At 39.5% G+C, this 20,017-nt stretch overlaps 1 protein-coding gene across 29 annotated transcripts in view; it reads right to left on the minus strand.

Annotated features, from left to right (window-relative positions):
* LOC109478394 (collagen alpha-1(XXIII) chain-like) overlaps positions 1–20,017 on the minus strand; it is a 102,828-nt gene that overhangs the window by 33,310 nt on the left and 49,501 nt on the right. For 23 of the 29 annotated variants that reach the window (XM_019780075.1, XM_019779995.1, XM_019780092.1 and 20 more), the window contains exons 3-12: positions 5,484–5,528; positions 5,307–5,314; positions 5,026–5,052; positions 4,028–4,063; positions 3,618–3,662; positions 3,445–3,495; positions 3,204–3,239; positions 670–696; positions 415–450; positions 1–27 (exon numbers count right to left, since the gene is read on the minus strand). In XM_019780075.1, the coding sequence (XP_019635634.1) occupies positions 1–27; positions 415–450; positions 670–696; positions 3,204–3,239; positions 3,445–3,495; positions 3,618–3,662; positions 4,028–4,063; positions 5,026–5,052; positions 5,307–5,314; positions 5,484–5,528 (338 nt within the window). The remainder of the gene's footprint in view (positions 28–414; positions 451–669; positions 697–3,203; positions 3,240–3,444; positions 3,496–3,617; positions 3,663–4,027; positions 4,064–5,025; positions 5,053–5,306; positions 5,315–5,483; positions 5,529–20,017) is intronic. The other 6 variants (XM_019780154.1, XM_019780136.1, XM_019780145.1 and 3 more) reach the window with 3 other exon arrangements.

Here is a 20,017-nt window from a genome sequence, read left to right on the forward strand (position 1 = left end):
CTGCTGACCATCTCGACCAGGAAACCCCTGTGGAGCAAAGAACAGCCAAAGGATTTGCATCATTAATACACACTACTATGTTGCTTTGATGCTGCAGACCATCACAGCTGCTACAAGTGCAATACATGGGCAGGCTGCTAGATGGTGTGATTGTCACATGCATTTGCTGCTCATTCATGGCATGAGGAAAGAAAATCCTGACACTTTTAACTTTACTTCTACATGTACGTTAGCAACATTAGATAGCAAAAAAAACAGAAATACAATGCTACTCATAATATATTATTTCTTCTACAAACTATACTGTCATGAACATATCTTTACAAAACCAATGATATATATAACATAGAAGGATAGATAATAAACATATCTTGACATAATGTAACATTATCTGTGATAAAACCATCAACTTACAGGTTCTCCAGTAAGTCCCTTTGGTCCAGGTGCACCCTTTAAATGCAAAAAAGGAAACATCAAAGACGCAATTTAAGTTTTAGGTGTGATGAAAGTTTAACTTAGCAGTGGTTCAAACAGAAGTTTTGGTTCTGGTCATCATCAAACTGTAGTCTTGCCCCCCTCTAATTTTCTGCCTTGGGATGTACATGACATGTGTATGTGACTATTCAGAAATGATTCATAAAAAAGACAAAGCGTATACAATGTACTCACAGGTCTTCCATCCAGGCCGATAGGACCCTGCACAAGAAGTGAGAAAAAAATCATGTCAGCAAGGAAACAAGACTTATATTTCAAGAAATGAAAAAGAAAATAGGGAACAAAAATGGCAATTTTCAAAGCTGCCCTTAATCATCTAGTTATACAAGAATTAGTACATTTTGATTGTTTCCTAAAAAGTCTGGGATAGGGGTTAAGGGTTACCACTCAAAAATCATAAAAACCCCAATCACAGCCTTTGCATGTTACACACTGACCATGCTTGCATATCTTGACCAAAAAGCAGAAGTTTGATTTTACACTTTTTTTGCTCTTCGTATTATAAGAAAATTTGAAAACATGCCATGGGGATGTACAGCTTGTATATCTAGATATGATGGGCAGCTTCCGTCAGTTCCATGTATGATTATACTATGATAATGAAATGAGAACACCCCTATGTGCAGTGCAGACAAGAGACACAAGCCGTGAAGGGAGGAGCTGACTGACAATGAGGGAAGTTACAAAAGCAGCAAGAAGAGAGGAGAAAACTCTACAGAACATGTTTGTCAGGTATTACACTTGTTATTGGTTGTCATGGTATTGTCTCAGATTAATTTGTACACTTCGTGTGATTGGTTAACACTGTTGATTAAGTCATCTTTGATTGTTTCTTTTTTTCTCTCGACATTGTCAAAATTATGGTTGTAATTATTGTTAAGAAATGCAACATTACACAAAGAAGTTGGTACCAACTACAAGACAACATCAAACAGGGCTATATACTGATGTCCGTTCCAGTCTCTGACATCCCCCTACCGTACTGCTTTTTGCAGGAATAAAGTTGCCGTCAGGCAAGTAGGAATGAGTAGCAGGGGGTTTACAGTGTCCAGGATAAAGGAGGTTCTCCAAGCCAAGATTTCCCGCCACCTCCAAAGCAAGCACTACGATGTGAGGGTGCCAGAGTGGGGGAGGGGGGTAGAGAGGGTGATGGTAGACTTCTGCTGCATGCTTCCATATTTCTCATACCTTCTGTGTCATCATCATCATCGCACATCATCAATTCAAGAGCCAAGCCTCATTCAACATGGTAGGCAGGCTGCTCAATAACAGTCAAATCAGACATCATTTTCATTCCTCAAAACAAAATATGTGTCCTGCTCTACTGTACATATCAATATTACAGATAGCAAAAGGCTAGCAAACTCTACAACTACATGGAATGTACAAGTGTTTCTAATTAGAGCATTCTTCAGAAAAACGTATCCAAATAAACGTATTGCAATGCCACTTTTCATATTGCAATTCCTTAGAATGTTTAGCAGCCATTGTAATCAGACCATTCATAATGTTACAATAGCCAGACCATTTTCAACATAGTGCATATACAGCTTCCATTGCAGCCAGCAAATCTTCATTGCGCAGGCTTTAACTATACAATGTTACAGCCATCTGAACACCTATCTTTTAAAGTAGCTCAAACAATAGCAAGGCTACACAGTCATCTTGCAATTATGTACAGAGCAGCACATTGGATAAAACGTGGTAGTCTTTTAGGCATAACATACATGTATGTGCAAAGTATTATAAGCACCATAGATTTCAGGAAAAGAATGGCAGCAAGGTACATACAGAACAAAGCATGCATTCTGCACCATACATTAAGTTCTTTCAGGATGTAGTGATGACCTCTATCCTTTCGATAACCTCTAGAATACATGTACTTATCGATGGCATATTGCACTTCAAAATGGTAGGAATTTGTGGCACAGCTTTCAACATCCTTTAAATTATTCTTTTCTTTATAAGATACATGTATGATTAATGTTATTTACACTTTCATAATAGTAAAGCTGGCAACCGAACTGTTTCTTGAGTTGTGCAACAAATTTTTGACGGTAAAAAAAGGTAAAAGCTTGTCAGCAAATTGAATATGTAAGCAATGTGACCAGTAAGGTGTCATTTTTGCCTTTCTTTATTACAGTATCAAGTGTATTAATATGTTTGAGTGTGCCACTATCAACTTCCATGAAATATTCCTTCTCCTTGTCTTACAGCCTTGCTGGCGTGTTATATTCTTAAGCCACACCAATCTATTTGTTTGGTTTCCAGACATTTCAAAGTAAAAAAATGTAGCAAGTGGCCAAGAAGAAAATGGGCTGTAGGGAAGTGTCCCAATGTATGTACTTGCCTCTCTTTTAATGTGAACAAACAAATGAAATTGGTGTGGATCTTTTACAAGTTACAATAGCTTTACTTGTGTGTTACAACAGATTTTGGTATGTTACATCCCAACTGCGCATTACATGTCCAACAGCCCATTATGTGTGTTACAATGGTTCTGGCAGTGGGCTAACAAAGCTTTCCTTGGCCCAACTTCATCTTGGGCAGTGCAAAATAGGTAGATTCCGAGTCAAACATGTTAAAAAGAACTATATAACTGTCCAGTAAGGTGTGACTGTGTGTAATATCAGTGCTTGGGACAGATAATCAAAGGAATTCATGGCCAACACAATGGAGGTTTCGGGAATCCTGAAGACAGGACACACCGGAAATCCTGGGTATCCTCTGTCTCCCTTTGCTCCCTAAAAAACGAGAGATATGGAATAACTTTATTGCTCAACAACTGCATAGGATATGTGCAATGTATGGCAACTACATGTACTTTTGTTTACCTCAACTTTGACAAAAACCATATACAGGCTGGGGGTGGTTAGCACAGACAAGATCTGGCTTTAACATGGAAGACCTTACAATGTAGGTTTGAATAAAACATAGCACCATACTTACTGACATGCCTGGTGGTCCAGGTAGGCAAACCCCATCCAGACCCTGGTCTCCCTAGAAGTGATGAAACAAACGTTGGTGATGGCTTTGACCTAGAATACTTGTGAAAAGAAAGGTCCTAAATACAGGAAAACAAAAATATTGGACCGGAAGTTTAATGTCATCCTCATACCTACCCTGTATCCTTTATCCCCCTTAAACCCAGGATACCCTCTTTCCCCCTGCAACAAAAATATATATAGAACATTCAAACATGATAGCCTAGTCCATGAATGTTAAGCACAGCAAAACCCACAAACATTTCAACCTTTCTTTGCAAGGATCACAGTTGCTGTGCAACATTAAGAAGAAAAGAGTGGCATCCATAAATATGATTGTGGGCACAATTAAAGAGCAGGACAGAAGCAAACGTGTTGCATTTGTGGCAATGGTGACAGTGCAGCTGAAATGAATCATGATAACCACAACATATCCATGAACATGTCAGTGGTAAAACACAACTGGTTTTCCATAGTACGCAAACCCGTAATATAAAATTAACAAAAGTAAAGTGAATGTAAATTGTTGCCCTTTGACGACCTCTCACCTTTTTCCCTGGAACCCCTGGTAGACCAATGCCTCCCTATAGGGGAAAAAGGGAACACACAAGAAAGCAAAGGAACAAAACAAGCTCAAGATCACTAACTACATTGTACATGTTCACAGCAGTTCTCATAAGATTACTTTTAAGAAACAGACTTGACATTCTTCACATTTATACAATGTCCATTGAAATCATTGACAAGATAATAATCATGATACATAGAAGTCAATCTTTCTTTCATTATTAGATATATACCAGTAAAGAAAAATTCACACTAGTCAACATGTAATCTCAATATCAAGCTGTCATGCCTTGTAATGTCACTTCAATCTGTCAGTAGAGCAGTAAACCTGGACCACAGATGATTGTCAGAAATGTGGAAGCAATGCAGTGAGGTCGACTGGGGAACACCCAAGGGGGGAGGGGTGCATGCAGCATGGCACGCATCGTAAAGTTACATACACTTCAACTTCAAGAGCATTGTGATAAGTTATATCAGCTCTTGTAGCAACTTTTTATAAACCAAATGATTTCCCATCCTAATGTATTGGGATGGTAATTTTTTCTTGCGCTCTCTTCTAGATGGTTCTTCCCTTCTAACCATAGTTTTCAGACTCCTTTTCTTCACATTGTTCTCAAAAGACACCAAAATAAAACAATGAGATGTCCATTTGAAATTTGGATGGTATGATACCTGTGCAGTCTGCATTTGGAACAAGCTTAACCAGCGATACTTGATCAAACATGTTTATGCTTGCAATTTTATTCAAGCAAAACTGATAGTCTTTACTTAAAAATAAGACAAAAGAGTCCATGCGAATCTTGTCAAGAACTAGAAGAGTAATCATTCTTGAGAAAACCCATGCAGGAATTGTGTCAAAACAATTACTAGTAGTATGACATGGCCATTAGAAGGAAAGTGGAATAAGTAGTTTACATGGATTAACTCTATATAACATAAGACACACTAGTAGGGTATATGTATTTGTGAGAAGGTATACCGGAAAGCCATTTTTGCCTGGTGGGCCCTGGGAGAGAAAAAAAAAGGATGAAGAGAATCAAAATTTTAGTTAAATCATGTACTGATTACTTAGTCTACTACAACAAAAACAAAATTGATCTTCTAACTACAAACAAAAAAATGTGGAAATTACAGTGATTTGGGTCATTAGAAATTACAAAATGACAACTACAATTTGGTTATTAATATAATGATTGTAATTGAATAATGAAGAAGCTTAGATGGGATTCCCTGGCATTGAACTTTGGCCTCCATACTTACTGGGTCACCTGGAAGAAAATAACAGGATATTAGTGAAAATCAACAAAAATATAATAACCACATTAAACTTTTTCTTTAACATTACAGCTTTTGAAATGCATAAACGTGATGATTAATCTTAAGTCAGAGTAAATTTGAGAGATATGGACCTATATTAGTATGTAGAAATGACAATACCTGTATCTCCTTTTCTGCCTCTCTTCCCTCTTCTACCCGGGGGACCTGTAAAACATAAAAAGGGAAAAATACAATAAGCTTATGGTGAAAAAATTGCAGTTACCTATCCTTTTTCAAAAGTTGTTTCTACGGTTTAAATAAACTGTGATCCTAATGCAAAACTACAAATGAGTGATGGAGTACATTTTCCAGTCAGCGCAAAAGCATTGGCCCAAATCATACATTGTAAAGGGCTTAGGTGTTCTATGTTCAAAGGAGGCTTAAGGGATTTGAAGCACTTTTAAAACCACTATAAAATGCTGGATACTTCCACTTTAAGGCCTGAGGCTACCCTGTACTGCGAATGGCTGTGTTGTAAATCCTTTAACAATGAAAATTACTCTGATAGAGATCAGGTTTTCCTGAAAAACAGAAAACTTTTGGGACAGGACAGCCTCAGACACCCCAATAGTTCTGTCTGTGGATTAGAAGTATCCATGGAGGAGTCAACAAATCTGGATGGTTGGGATGTCAGGAGTCTGCCGTACAAAGCCAGCGCCGCCCGCCTGGAGATAAGATCAGAGCTGCACCTGGGGGCGAGGGCCGAGCCGCAGGTACTCCGCAACCCGGGCTTCCCCTCGTCAACAACATCAGCACGCGCAGGACAGCCGGCGCCAAGGTCGCAGCATAGAACAGACGACAGCTTCAATCAGTTGACGTTTATCTACCGAATCATCACAGTCAACCAAGGACTGGATCCTAGGACGACTTTTATACCGAGAATGTACGACTTTGCTTATGTCTGAACTTAAAAATCGATAACCAAGTTTAATATAAGATTAAAGGAATTATGAGAGGTCAAAGATCAAGAGGCATCTTAATTGAAATAGCAAGGAGGTTATTTGAGACACATGGAGGGAGTTATATATTAGCCAGTTTGTGTTTAAACTTGGTCTGCGAGGGTGGTGTTAAGATAAAAGGGAAAACTGGCCATTGTTTCTAGGATCAAAAGATATTTTCCTCTTTGATGTGGGGAGATATGATCTCCGTACTATTGAGACTGGAGCCAAGGTATAACATCAAAGACCAGGATGGTGTAGATAAAGGAAAAATTCCCGACCTAATAATTAAGCAGACAGTTACACTACTATTATTACACATGGCAACCTTGTAAACAAACACAATCCTGAGAATCTGTCTGCTGAAGACTTGGTCACAGACCTAGCAGGTGTGTAGACTGTTCCAAAAGTCCTAAATGTCTGACTCTAAGATGAACTATTCTACTTATTTCTAGATCTTCAGAACTTCATCTGATTGACAGACCAGAGTGTATGACTACATGTCTGACAACTGAGTCATGGACTAAAGTTGTACCCTTCCTTATATTAAAAGCAGGAATATCAAGAGGGCTTGAATCTCACCTGATAGATACCATACATACATGTTAATCTAGATGAAGTACATAAGTATATTTTGTCTACTATTTATTATTATGATGGCTGAAGTTGTTAGGTTTCTGAGAAGCAGAGGAGAACTGTACAGACTGCAAGACTTGACCTCCACATCCAAGCAGGGCCACCCATAGTAGCCTGGTTCAACCCTGGGTCTAACCATGGTGATACACACCACTCATCTTCAGACCTATCAAATATCATATAGCTCAAGTAAAGCATAATAAGGAGACCTTTGGACTTAAGAGAAGGTGGGGGGAAAGTGGAACAACATGTTTGAGACAGTATAAAAGATTGACAGGGAAAGTTTTTTTGTGGGTGACGTTAAAAAAGTTAGAGGGAAATCTCACAAGAACTGCATAAACAAATTGAACAAGCAAGTTTAGAAAACATTGCATAGGATATAAAAACATTAACAAATCTTTGGCCTGAACCCTTATCTCTTAGCTCTAGCTCATAAGTTTAGCTCTTGGTGCCACCTTATTCTTAGTCCTACTTCTACTTTATTTACATACGGTTGATAAACCCAATTACCTTCCTTTTCACAGCACGTTGTAGCTATCTTATTCTGTCAAGTTTAAAGTTTTCAAACTTTTTCAACAGACAAATTGAATACGCCCAATGAACACATGTCAGGAAATGCACACTACCTGTGACAGGTCTCTCCGGTATTACTCTAATTACCAAATTCCATTGGATTTTACTGTTAAAAGATTTAAAGGCCAAGCTGACATCTCTGGCATGCAGAACTGCATTAGTTTTCTTCCATTAACTGGTCTGCTGGTGCTATATCCTTTTCATCAAACAGTGACTGTCTGTTTTAGATTATATGGCATTGGTGTACATGGCAGAATTGGCTATGGTTTAGTGCTCTACCATTACAACAATTCTAGGAAATTGACAAGTGCATGTACCAGAGCCACTAAAAGAGTCAATCAATATGATACAGAGCAGGTGTCTTAAGTTAAAGGGATCTTAATAAAGAACGTTATGCCTTTGTCAGTGACTACTAAAAAAGCATAGCTGTCTGCCTCCTTTATAAAAGCTAATTATCACATTCCAACAGTTGACAACAAGACTGCACTTCAGGTCATCTGTCAGGAAGGTGGTACAACAAGGTGCAGAGAGCTGGAGGATAAACATCATTAAGATTCCTGCAACAAATCCGTAAAATGGCTAGGCCAAGTTCAACCATGTCTATAACCAATCCGGTTGACACGCTTGTTAATATTATAAATCCATTTCCTTTCCCAGCACCTAAATTGTGGGACACAGGGATAAATCAAGAATATGCTGCGTCTTTGAAAAGTCATGATTCAATATAAAAAAAAAAAACAATTTTCTTTTATTTGCAGATTAGCTATCATTACTTGTATTCCTGACTAAATATCTGACGGACAAGACCATCTAAAAGCTCACTTGAACCTCTTAACATTTTAACAAGGTGAAACCACTTGTAAAATACCAAAACAAGTTGTTTTTTCAGGGTAGACTTGTAGAGGACAGCTATGACTGCCTTGAAGTGAATTCAGTAACATCTGAAGCTACTTATCATACCAGGCAAGTAGGCAGAGAAAGTAGAGATAGTACTTGTCAGATCAAGGCCTGGAAAGTGTCTAGAAGCTGATTTAAACATTCTCAGATTGTCTATATCTACAAAGGTTGTATGTTAATGCTAGCTTAGGTTTGCAACTATAAGCCTTATGGCAGCTTCTGGATACAAGGTATGCCCAACCGAATGAAACATGAAGATGGAGTATCTTGTATACTGTATGGCTGCCCTATACATTACTTTGGCTGCCCCATACAAATGGCGGGACCAAGTTCTTTCTCCATCTCTCAGCACCTGGACAGGGCTGGATTCCCAGCTATGTGGAGGCTCTTGCCTTTGTGAGTCAGTTTGCCTAATGGCCTGAGGGAAGGGGGGGTCAACTGTAGGTGAGCTGAGGCAATAACCTATAGCAACATACGCATTTGAAGATGATTGCCAATATGTGCTTTCTACGGAGAGCCGTGTTTATAACTTTTTTCTTGTTGTATGTAATGACAAAGTTTATATTCAAAGAAGAGACATTTTATTTGTGATTACAGCTTTATACATCTTTATAACAGTGTAATCTGTGATGAAATCTTTTCCCATTTTTCTAATAGTATCAGAAGCAGAACAATAGTATCTTGATCTATTACCCTTCAAGTAAGCATTCTCTTCCTTCCTACTTTTTCTGCCTCTAATTTAGAGGAGTCAGTACACGTCAGGTCACCCGTATGATTATCTGACAGAGCCCGTTGACAGTGGACTTCAATCTTGTGATCACCCAACCACCTTCGCCATTCCTTATCCGTCATTCCATCAAAGCTTTATTAAATTTCTTAATTCCTTCCAGTGGCAATGATTATGCCCTGATACCTTCCACCTAGGAACTTGTCTTCTCCAATAATGGGTCTCACTATGAAATCTCCCACATCCACGTGGCTCCACTTAATTTAGATGAATGTCTCCAGGACATTTTGCTGCAAAAATTTGGGTTGCAGTTCGGAACAAATTTGTGGAGTCATTGGCGGCAGCTGGGCTGTCATCGGGATCAGTTATTACATTTATCACCTGGCAAGAGTGTTCTTGGAATTTTTTTAATAGAAAAAGGACAAGTTCTGAACATGATAAAAACCAATGTATCTACCCACTCTTTCATACACAGTTGGAACTTTGACATATCAAGTGACAGATACCTATACTATAGAAAGAATACATCAAAGGACTAACGTACAAATATGATTACCTTTTTACACTTTGGAGGGGATGTTAATTCAGTCCTGTGCATGCATATGGAACCCTGAGGCATTTACCTTGAGCCGTGGTGAAGGCACATTACATAATCAGCCAAACTAAAAGCATCATGCTTCACCTCAATAGAGGATAACTTCTTTTCACCTTACCTACTAAGATGCACAATAATAGTTTCCTAACAGTCTAGTGGCTGCACAACTCCTGGCAAGACTTCAAGCTACTCAGGAAGTGGAGGCTTGCCCCCAGTTTGATAAGACTTGAACCAATGTGCCAACTCCAATTCTTAACAGTATGAAGTACTTGTACCAGAAACATTGTGCTGTTTTCCAACTCATCTGGGGCCCATTTACATTCTATGTGTAAGAGTTCTAAATTCCTCTTCTTTGTTGTAGCAAGCACCAAATTAGTGTTTAGTATTTTGACTACCAAAACATACATGCATAAAGGTTCCAGTACCTGACCTGATAACTTAAGCTGGTAGGGTTCAATATATTATAGGGGAAAAGTTGTCACTGCTGTCATAATTTGGAAAGGAATGTAAGAAGATAAGAGAACAGATACTTCAACAGGGATGATGCTTGGAAACACTACTTAAGTGTTTATCTGCTCTTAAGAAGCTTGAGATATGATACACAGAAAACAGATACTCCAACCATTGACAGTCAATGAACCAGACCAATGCCTAAGTAATTATTAACCTAAGGACAACATACAATAGATTACATCAGTGTTGACTTCATATTATTTTGCACCTGCTTGCCTATGCCAAGTTGACTCTGAAAACTGTGTATTCATTGGGCCATAGTAGGTGGAGAGTGCAGTACTGGTATCAGTCAGTAGGAGTCTCTGATTAGGAAAGCTCTGCAACATGTATTTTAGGGTACTACCTGTAGTCTATTCTCCTCTTGAATAGTCCATTGGTCTATGGAATAGGTCTGAACATTCTCTCATATAAACATTGTTGTCACAGTTAAACGAAAAGGTGGTAGGTCATCTTTCTTTACAATAACTAAGCCTGGAGTTATTCCGACAAGGTATCTGTCACTGTATGATGGATGACTTTGTATATTGGACTTGTGTCAGCCACAACCCAAGATTACAGTTACAATGCATCACTACATTGCTGGCTTCTTTGGAATTCAACTGAAACAAGAATGTATACCCACAATATTCAGGAACAAACACCAATTTTGAGAGAATGTAGTGATACCTGTTGACGGTTTCACAATAGTCAACCTTGGGAGCAACAGAACAAAGGCCTGTCACACTGGGAAATGCTATTCAACATCAAAAGGGCCTCCTGAAATTTGATATGTATGATGTAAGAATTTCTATAGAACTGTAAGTACATTATATAATCGAACCTTTTATCTTTAAATTACATTATTAACATTAGTTAAGGTGTTATTCATATACCTTAACCTCTACTTTCAAACAGTCTATTCATGTATATTAGCCTTTACTTTCAAACAGAATGTGGTCTGACAAAGCTTTTGAAGTAAAGTGTAGTTTTCCTAAGAGAAGACAGCTGAGAGGATAACAGATTCAGTCTGTCCTTTCACACCTTTAGTGGTACGAGCTTCGTCACTGGCCATGCTTGTCTGGATGTATGGCTTGCTTTCGCAACACTCCCAAGCCGGATAGGAGCCAGCTTCCCCCTCAGCATTTCCAAAATAAACACCACTTTGGAGCCCTTTAGCAGGCAAGCATGCACAACTCCGTCATTCCATTCCTTCTTTAGGAATTAACTTGTGTTTAGGAAACCAAGCAAAACTGACCAGAAGACGCACTCCGGGCACCTTAAAAATAAACAAGACGGGCTCACCACTGGCTTAAGAAACCATGATAACTTAAGACATGCAGACAAGCCTACATTCAAGGACTGCATTACAACCGGTCAATCCTCTTTCCTTCATTAGAAAAGCAGTTAACAATTGCAAAATAAACAAAAGCTATATCTAAATCCTTCTGAAATGGGTCCCTTCCTCTAGAGCCTTGTACCTCCTAGTCCTGGTAATTGCTTGGCAATGACTCATGTATTTCCTTGGGAGACTATGCTCTGTCTCTTGGAAGATTCCTTCAAGATCTTCTAAAGTCTCCCTAAAGACCCACCTGTTACTTGTATGGCCTGTGTCATTGACACCTTTTAGATTCATCTTCATCCTTCCTTTTTCTTTGCCTAGTTACTTGGAAATGGTCAGGAGGTACAGGATTGCCTTCACAGCAGGCAACATTAACAATATTCAAAGTTGAAAAGGAAAATATAGATATAAATAAACAAGGGAGCACACAAATTTCTTAATCACGGATTCTAGGAAGAAAAAAAGAAACGTTGGAGATCTGTACTGTTATTACAGCAAAATACACTGCTATCTGTGGAAGTAATACAAGTCAATTCAAATTATACCCAGCTACAAAGTATTTCAATACCAAGGAGGTCCCTTCTGCAAGTTCAAAGTAAACTTCATTCAAGGCTCCGAGGCTTTGATTCAGCAGGACATCATTCAACTCTTCTTGACCTTGAAGTCAAGAACTTTTTTCTTCCAGAAGAAAACAAGTCAACAAGCCACTGAAATATCACACTAGCCCTTGAAGTCTTTGTTCGTGAAAAAATATATTCTGCGGAACTTTGTTAAGGTCACTTGCTTTGGCCTTAACATGGTGGTAGTTTACAAAAAGATGTATCAATTAACTAGGGGTTCGATTCATCACTGTTGACTTATGTGTTCCACTTAGGCCTTTGCGACCAGTGCCTTTTCTCTCAGAGTCAGAAGGCCTATGTCTGACTGAAATACTTGCCTTTTCACCCACCAGAGAGAGCCAGTGGGGGAGGAATTGAAAAAGGGCGGCGGCACAAAAGCGGAATTGTGGCTGGAAAATCAGCGGAAAGCCCCAGGTTGTGGGCAGCACAAGGTAACAATGGCCCTTACAGAATGCATTTTCCACCTTTGCTAAGCGTGACAGTATTACTCCCCTTGCAATGGGTCTAGAGAAAGAGGCCATTACAGCACACTACCAGCCCATCTGTGCCAGCCTAGGCCTGTACTTATCAGTTAGACTGCTCCAATAGCTTTACACCAATTCTAACAAGTGCTACCCACTACTGTTCAAATACAGGAGGTGGCAGGAGAAGTGTTCAACCTGTTTCCTCTAGGATTGACCAAGAAGTAACTCCATAAAGCAACATGCTAAATCTCTTTATGGACTCTAAGATGGTGATAGATATAGCTGTCAACTTTACTCAACAAAGACATAGGTTTCACAAAGCAGTGGCGGGGAGGGGGCAGGAAACTGTCCCACTGAGTTGCCATGGGGGTTGTCATGGTCTAACAAGACATCTGTGTTCCAACAATATATTCCCACCTAACTCCTAACAAAGAATGCTGTAGTCACAGAGGAACAGAATTTCCGTACAACACAGATTTCAAAATGTAACATTACATTGCTACTTACAAAGTACCTACGTTTGAGCATATTCAGTCATATTAACTACAATGAAATGGATAATTTATTGTTGGATAACATCGAAGCAAAGTAACATGATGACAAAGCTCAAAAGCTTTGTTTGATAATATTATGCAAATTAAACATTTTCTTAATTTCCCAGGTGTCCCGAAGAAATTAAGTTGTTAACTGAAAGTACCACAAAACACCCAGAACCCTTGTAAATCTAAATTGAACTTGACAGCAGGCAAACAATGTCAAGTTTTGTGCATTGGACAGAGATTAAGTACCAACTGAACCTGATCTTGACCTTGAGGCAACCACTATGCCCTCACAGATGGCCAGGTCTTTTTGTACCCTTGACAAAAGACACAAAGAAAACTTAAAGCGAAACTTCCCACTGGTAAGGATGCTACTACAAGTCAAATATTAGTGATTCTACAACATTTCAAACATTACTTGATCCAATAGAATATCAGCACCGGGTTAACAATCATACCTAATTGACCTTATAGGGTCAAAGCTGATGACCACTCAAACATGAACATTTAGGACACAGTAACCTACAACGGATATTGCCAGATTTAGACAAAGCCCTGGGTATAATACAAAAAGGAAACAGTGTCCGTAACCCAAAACGGAGTGTTCCTGAATGGAAAGAGACATCAGCTGGCATGGCATCCTACAGTTCAATGCCAAGTTTAACACTTTAAGTGCTATCAAAACAAAACAGGATGGACCATAATCTTATAAGCTGGACTTGTTCAGCTCTCCTGGTATCAGACTGCAACCTTACAATCCTTTTGTATGTACTGGATAAAGTGACACCTGTGAGGGAGTACTGCGTCTAACATGTAGAGCATCTTACTAATGCTAGAATGTTCCCTTTAGTCTTAGTGTAAATCACTGTACAGCAAGCATGGAATTCTTCCTGCATTCTGACTAAACTACACTTTGGTACAGTACCTGAGAAATGATGGCTTAGATTTGATTGTTTTCCTTCTTGAAATAGGAATGTTACAAAAATAGTTTCCTTCCTTCCCTCCCCATATTCCTTTCTGTAGGAAATGTTTCCAGACCACAGCTTCTCCAGTTATGCTTTTTAACCACAAACAAAACCACAAATGCTACCAAAAGTATAACCTTCTCGGCAAAGGTAAAACAAAAGATACCAACTAAAAGGATTCAAGTCACACCCCCACCCCAACCCCTCAATAACCTAGGTTGCATCTCCATTACACCAGCCAGTGTCAGTTCATTCCCTCTCCTATTTATACCCTTGTACTTCATAGGCCATGACAGGTGCAGGCTACAACTCATCCTCCCACACCAATCACACACAGCTGCCCCCAACATCAAACTACTATGCAAATATTTTCATTGTGTCATTACATATCAATGGAGAAACTACAGAACCATGACTAAGTCAATGGTATCAAGGCACAATCACCAAGTTCCCTTATTTTAAAGGACCTTAAAGTAAGCTATGGGTGATGTTCAAAGTCATGTGTTCTGGTTGCTTCTTTGCATAGTGACTTGAATCAACGCTATCGCATTGCATAACGGTATGTGAGAAGTTTATCTGTCATTGCACCGTACCAACTAGTAGAAAGTATCACGATGGCACTGAGGTCAGCCATATTGTTGTTTTCAGACCACATTCAGTTTGTTTATTGGTACAACCAAAAAAGGAAGGGTTGCTTTTGCAGTGTTTGTAAATGCCTGAAATGCAGAAGTAATGCTGGTTTGGCGGCACACCGCCGCACCCATCGTACTTGATTGGAGCAGATCGTCCGTCAGGACGACAAGACTGATGATGATGATAATACAACGTACAGATAAGATTCAGCAAAAATATGTCATTTTGCACCTTTGACAAGTACAAAAGGACCAGAGAACTACTGGACTTGGCTGTTGCATTTCTGAGTCATGTTAGATGTGGGATTGTAATTTGAAGAATGTTTAAGGCAACTGAATATCTCACTCAACAATTCAAATCCAAAGCACACTTAGTCTAAATGTGCAAAGTAGTTTTCTTGCTTTGCGTTGGCATTCCTGGGCAACAAGTAAGGTTGTTTTTTCTTTCAACATACCAAGTTGTCAGTTCCCCTGTAAGCAATGGGCAGACAAAAGTATGTGCATGTATGACATCTTCCTGTGGAAAAAAACATTGCATAGATCTCCTTGTAACAGGCAAGCAATGGTTGAAGTAGACTAAAGCTGAAAAAGGATCTCTAGCTAGCTTGTAACTTGACAGAAAGGTATAGGATTGCTAAACTGTAACTGGAGCAGTAGCAACTAAAAATGTTCTCATGGAAAAGTTAAGGCTTTTAGGGAGTACTGAAAAGCAATAATTCAGTCCAGAGTTGCTTCTGTTTGACAGATGGAAGAGGCTCAATTGAGCTCCTGGTCCCAACCTGTCTATTACCATAGCAACTGATACACAGTGAACTTGTCATGTCAGCCTGCTCCTGTTTTTCTGCACTTTTCAAATGGACATCTTTTCAAGTACAGCGGAAATGGCTCAGACCAGACAGAAGGCATTTTTGTCAGTGGTCCAGACAGCTGATGGGAAAGATGTACAACTTGCCTCGGAGGAAATGTATGAAAGTCAGCTGAAAGAAATAATATCTGTGACAGGAAGAAAACATGTGACAGTTCTATTCCAACGAAAGTTATCTTTCAAATTCCTCATACTAATCCCTGTTAGTGTATACTGAAAAGGACATCTATTCAACTTATTTGCTGGCAACAGACTACAAATGACTATTGCAGAAAGAGTTTATACTACCGGTATTATACTATAGATTATTTTCAACGAATAGTCTAAAGTGAATGATTGGAAATATCTTCCAAACCCTAATAAACCCTAACTTATTAAAAGCTATGGAGATGGGCATCAAACTGACTCTGCCCGGCAAATTTGGGTAATAGAAGCCTCTCTGATGTTTTGTAAAACTTCAGCAATCTTGAGAAGGTTACGTTCTGCAAACCGTTAGGAGCGAACTCCTGTCCTCTGTATGTGCCACCACACCAGTCTGTCATCGCTAGTTTGACATGTTAATTCCTGAGCAGGCTGTTGTCCAAACCTTTGGAATTCTGAGTCTTTCCAAACACCTCACTACATGTACGACATAGATACGCCAGGGCTTGAAATACTTTTTCGCTGTTACTTGGAAGACTTTTTTTTGCACAATTTGGATGTAACTTCCTACAAATACTGAAGTAACTGCTATTTGTTACTTTTTTGTCACTTTTAGCTTTTACTCAGCCCGATGAAGCCTTTATTATCATCATACATAAATGTTTAAGCTCCTTACCTTTCCCAGACCACTGTTTAACTTAAGGGTCTGTCAAGGACTATAATAAATATCTGGGAAACAGCATATCCTACATAATCCAACCTGCCAATCTCTAGTCACATTCTATTAGTTCAAATGTCAGATAAACAATTCTGACAAGTCCCAGACTAAGTCTTCAAGTGAACACCTTTCTTCTGAGTGATTGATTTTCCCAATAGTTTAGATTTAACTACAACCAGTTTGAAAGGAGTAAGTCAAAAGTAAAACCTGACATTGAGAAACATACATGGATATAACCATGATCATCCAGCAATGACCCTACAAAGGTCACCTTGAATTGTTAATCCACATCTGCTCTACGTTCGCACATATGTTTTATCCAAATCCAATAAATAAAATTAATACAGCCCAAATCACTAGTAATCAGACACTACCCCCTCACCACCAACACTAGCGCAAAGGGATTGAAATGGAAACTGAATGGATTACAAAAATATTCCACTAATGGTACGGTCTGTAGGACTGGACCAGTCCTGAACTTGGCTGTGAGACTGCGGCCTCATACTGGACATTATTGTGGTATGAATACTAATTGCTCAGGAAACCAGGATTTCCGAGTACAAGTCTTTATTATAGTCTATGATGGATACAAAGAGTCTGTTGGCAATATTTTTAGATCCCGTAGCCTTGTTCAGGGTCTTTGTCAAGGCTGACGCCTTTCTGTCTTGCCGCTGTTGTCATCGAGCTTTAGCAATGATTCACATCACAGACAGTTGCCAAAACTGATATCCAAGGTCAGTGTCATCATACCATATAAATATGAACAACATATAACACAACTAGGAATCTGAAAGTAATGGAAATTTGCCTTGCATAATGTTAAATGTATATTGTAAAAGTCCAAGTTATACTCTAGCAATTCAAGGTCTCTTAACTGTAGCAATCTTCACACACTTCTTTGGGGAATCATTGTTAAAAAAAGAGAAGAGGACACAACAGCCCCAAAAGAGTACCATGCCAAAGACCATGTCCTGAATGTCTAGACAGGTACATGTATATGGGAGTTGGGGAGAATATCTTATCTTGGTCGGGGCTTAGCACTCTGACCTTGCCAATTGACCTTGCCAAGGCCTGCACAACAGAACAAAACAGCTTGTTATCTATAAACAGTAGTCCTAAGTTCGGTCGATTTACAACGTGAAAAGTGTCAGGTGTTAGAAAATACAGCAGCACTTTGGCTCCATCATTTCATAAGTTTATTGCCATCAAGAAATTTGTTTCTTGATAACGGACTTGCACACATGTATCTGTCAACAGCTAAGAACAGTCACAGTTGGTTGAACTTTGCTTGGATTCTTCAAAGATACATGCTGGCTCACTCAACATTTTTGAAGACTTCTTCCTGGAGACACAAGCCTAACCTGACAGCAGTTAGACCATTTCAGGACTGTTGTGAGGTCTTGAACAAAAAGCACATTCCAGCCATTCTGCTGAGAGACCGTGATCACAGTACATGACAAATATTCGCATAGCCACTTGCACATTCAAATCCTTGTCTCATGACGCAAGGATGCAGCCTTCACAGAGTTGCTGACCCAAATTAAGGACAGAACACCTATAGTCACACAGTCTACAGGCACAGGTATATGAAAAGCTATTCTCATCCTTTTTTTTGTTCCAGGTTCGTCATGCTGAATTTCCTTTCCATTTGAACCATGTTGCCCATTTGCCGGCTCAACACGTGGCCTGTTTGTGTAACCTTTATGACATTGTAACATCCTTTCAACACCTGGCAAGACCAGGTGACTCCCAGGAATCTGTGATCTTTTTCCCACCAGTTTCAGTCAGTCAACGCATACATTTTGCTCCTGTGGGTTCTGCTTGTTGTGACATGAAAAACACAACAGTTTCTTATTGTCATCCCTGGAACTCTTTTTAGCAGCCTATGACGTCTTTCCCAAAAATGTGCAAGAACCTCTCTTCTTTTTGTTTCGTGCATCTAAAGAACAGGAAAGAAGGGGTGTGTAGTATTTGTATGGTCTACATGACTCACTGTGAACTTGCCAGTTAGGCAACTAAATCCAGACGATAAACATCCTAACTATGGATGGACTCATCATGATATCATCAATATCTTTGGGAGGGATGAGATTTTCTTTGTACTTTGTACTTTGACATTTCAGGTTCTTAACCTTCAATATGCTTCTTAAGAGTTTCCCGGTGTCAATTAAAACGTTTCCGTTGTCCACTTAGACCTGGGCATAGATTTCCGACGGAGGTAAATATCTCCAGTGTCGAGCCTCGAGAGCTGTGTTGACCACTTAAGTGTTGTGTCAATACCACGCCTGACAAAGAAGGTGGAACTCCCGTTTACACTAAGTAAATCATGTCAACAATCTGAAGGTAAACAGGTAAACATGACGGTGCCAATCTCAATAAGGTCCACGACCCCTCCTCTACATAGCTGTCATCACTCCTCTGAACTGAAGTTTGCAAAGTCCTTGGAAAAAGTTATAGTAGTAGACTCATGAGCGACATCGTACCGCGTGTATCAAGTTGTTCAAAGGATGGTTTATGTGAAAGAGAATAGGGACGAATCAATTGGTCACCCCGAGGCCACATTCTTGCAGGTACTCTGTTCCTGAATGGGGCACTCCAGCCCACCTTTGCAGGTCAAACAAGTGTAACGTTTGTAACATTGTCAACAAGATCGGCAAACAACACGGTCCACTGACAATGGCGACTTTTGCGAACACGGCGCTCGAGTTGCCCGTCACCACGGGGCAAGGCGTGGAATGTAACCCTCGGCTAACGGATACGGCGCCGGGACAGACGACAAGCACCGCGTCTGTTGCCAGTAACACAGGTTTGCTTTGACTTCCGAAAAATATCTGCTTCGATACAAAAAACGACTGACCCGGTATTGATGCTGCATTAATAGCCCAGAGCCAGGTTTGACCCATACATCAACGTCTTTCACGAACCTGAAAATTTACCCCTTGGCGGCTGTAACAGAAGCTACAACTGCTGATGCAAGCCTTAGAGCAAGGGCTGTTGCCATCCGCAGGAAACTGAAGTGCTTCTCAAAAGAATGGTCATAGTTTTCAGCACAAACACAGCAAGCATGCCAAACCACTTTGATGTTGTGAAAAGTTGAAGGGGAGGGGGGGTGTCACTTTCCTGTGAGGAAAAACCAGGTCATTACTTCCTTATCATGCCAGGTAACAGGCCAATTGTTGCCACATTCGTACAATATTGAATCATAATATATATACATTTATTAACTTAACTCCTTGGTGCTACTACAGCTTTATCTTCCAATGAAAACAAATCAACATCACCAAGGAAATCAACTACTTGCTCCGTAATATCAAAATCTGTTTCCTCCATTTTACCACCTAAGAAATTCATTCCACTGCAAAAAATACCCAGTAGCTTTCCTAACTATTCCTACAGACTGTTTTCACTGAAATCCCCATACATCTATTAGTGGACAAAAGAGTCTCTTTGCGATGTCTCTCTTCCACAAATGATGGCTTTTACAGAGACCACTTTAATGTTTCTTTAGTATTC

The sequence above is a fragment of the Branchiostoma belcheri genome, unplaced genomic scaffold, assembly GCF_001625305.1.
Source record: "Branchiostoma belcheri isolate BF01 breed outbred unplaced genomic scaffold, Haploidv18h27 scaffold106, whole genome shotgun sequence".
Classification (NCBI taxonomy): domain Eukaryota; kingdom Metazoa; phylum Chordata; class Leptocardii; order Amphioxiformes; family Branchiostomatidae; genus Branchiostoma; species Branchiostoma belcheri.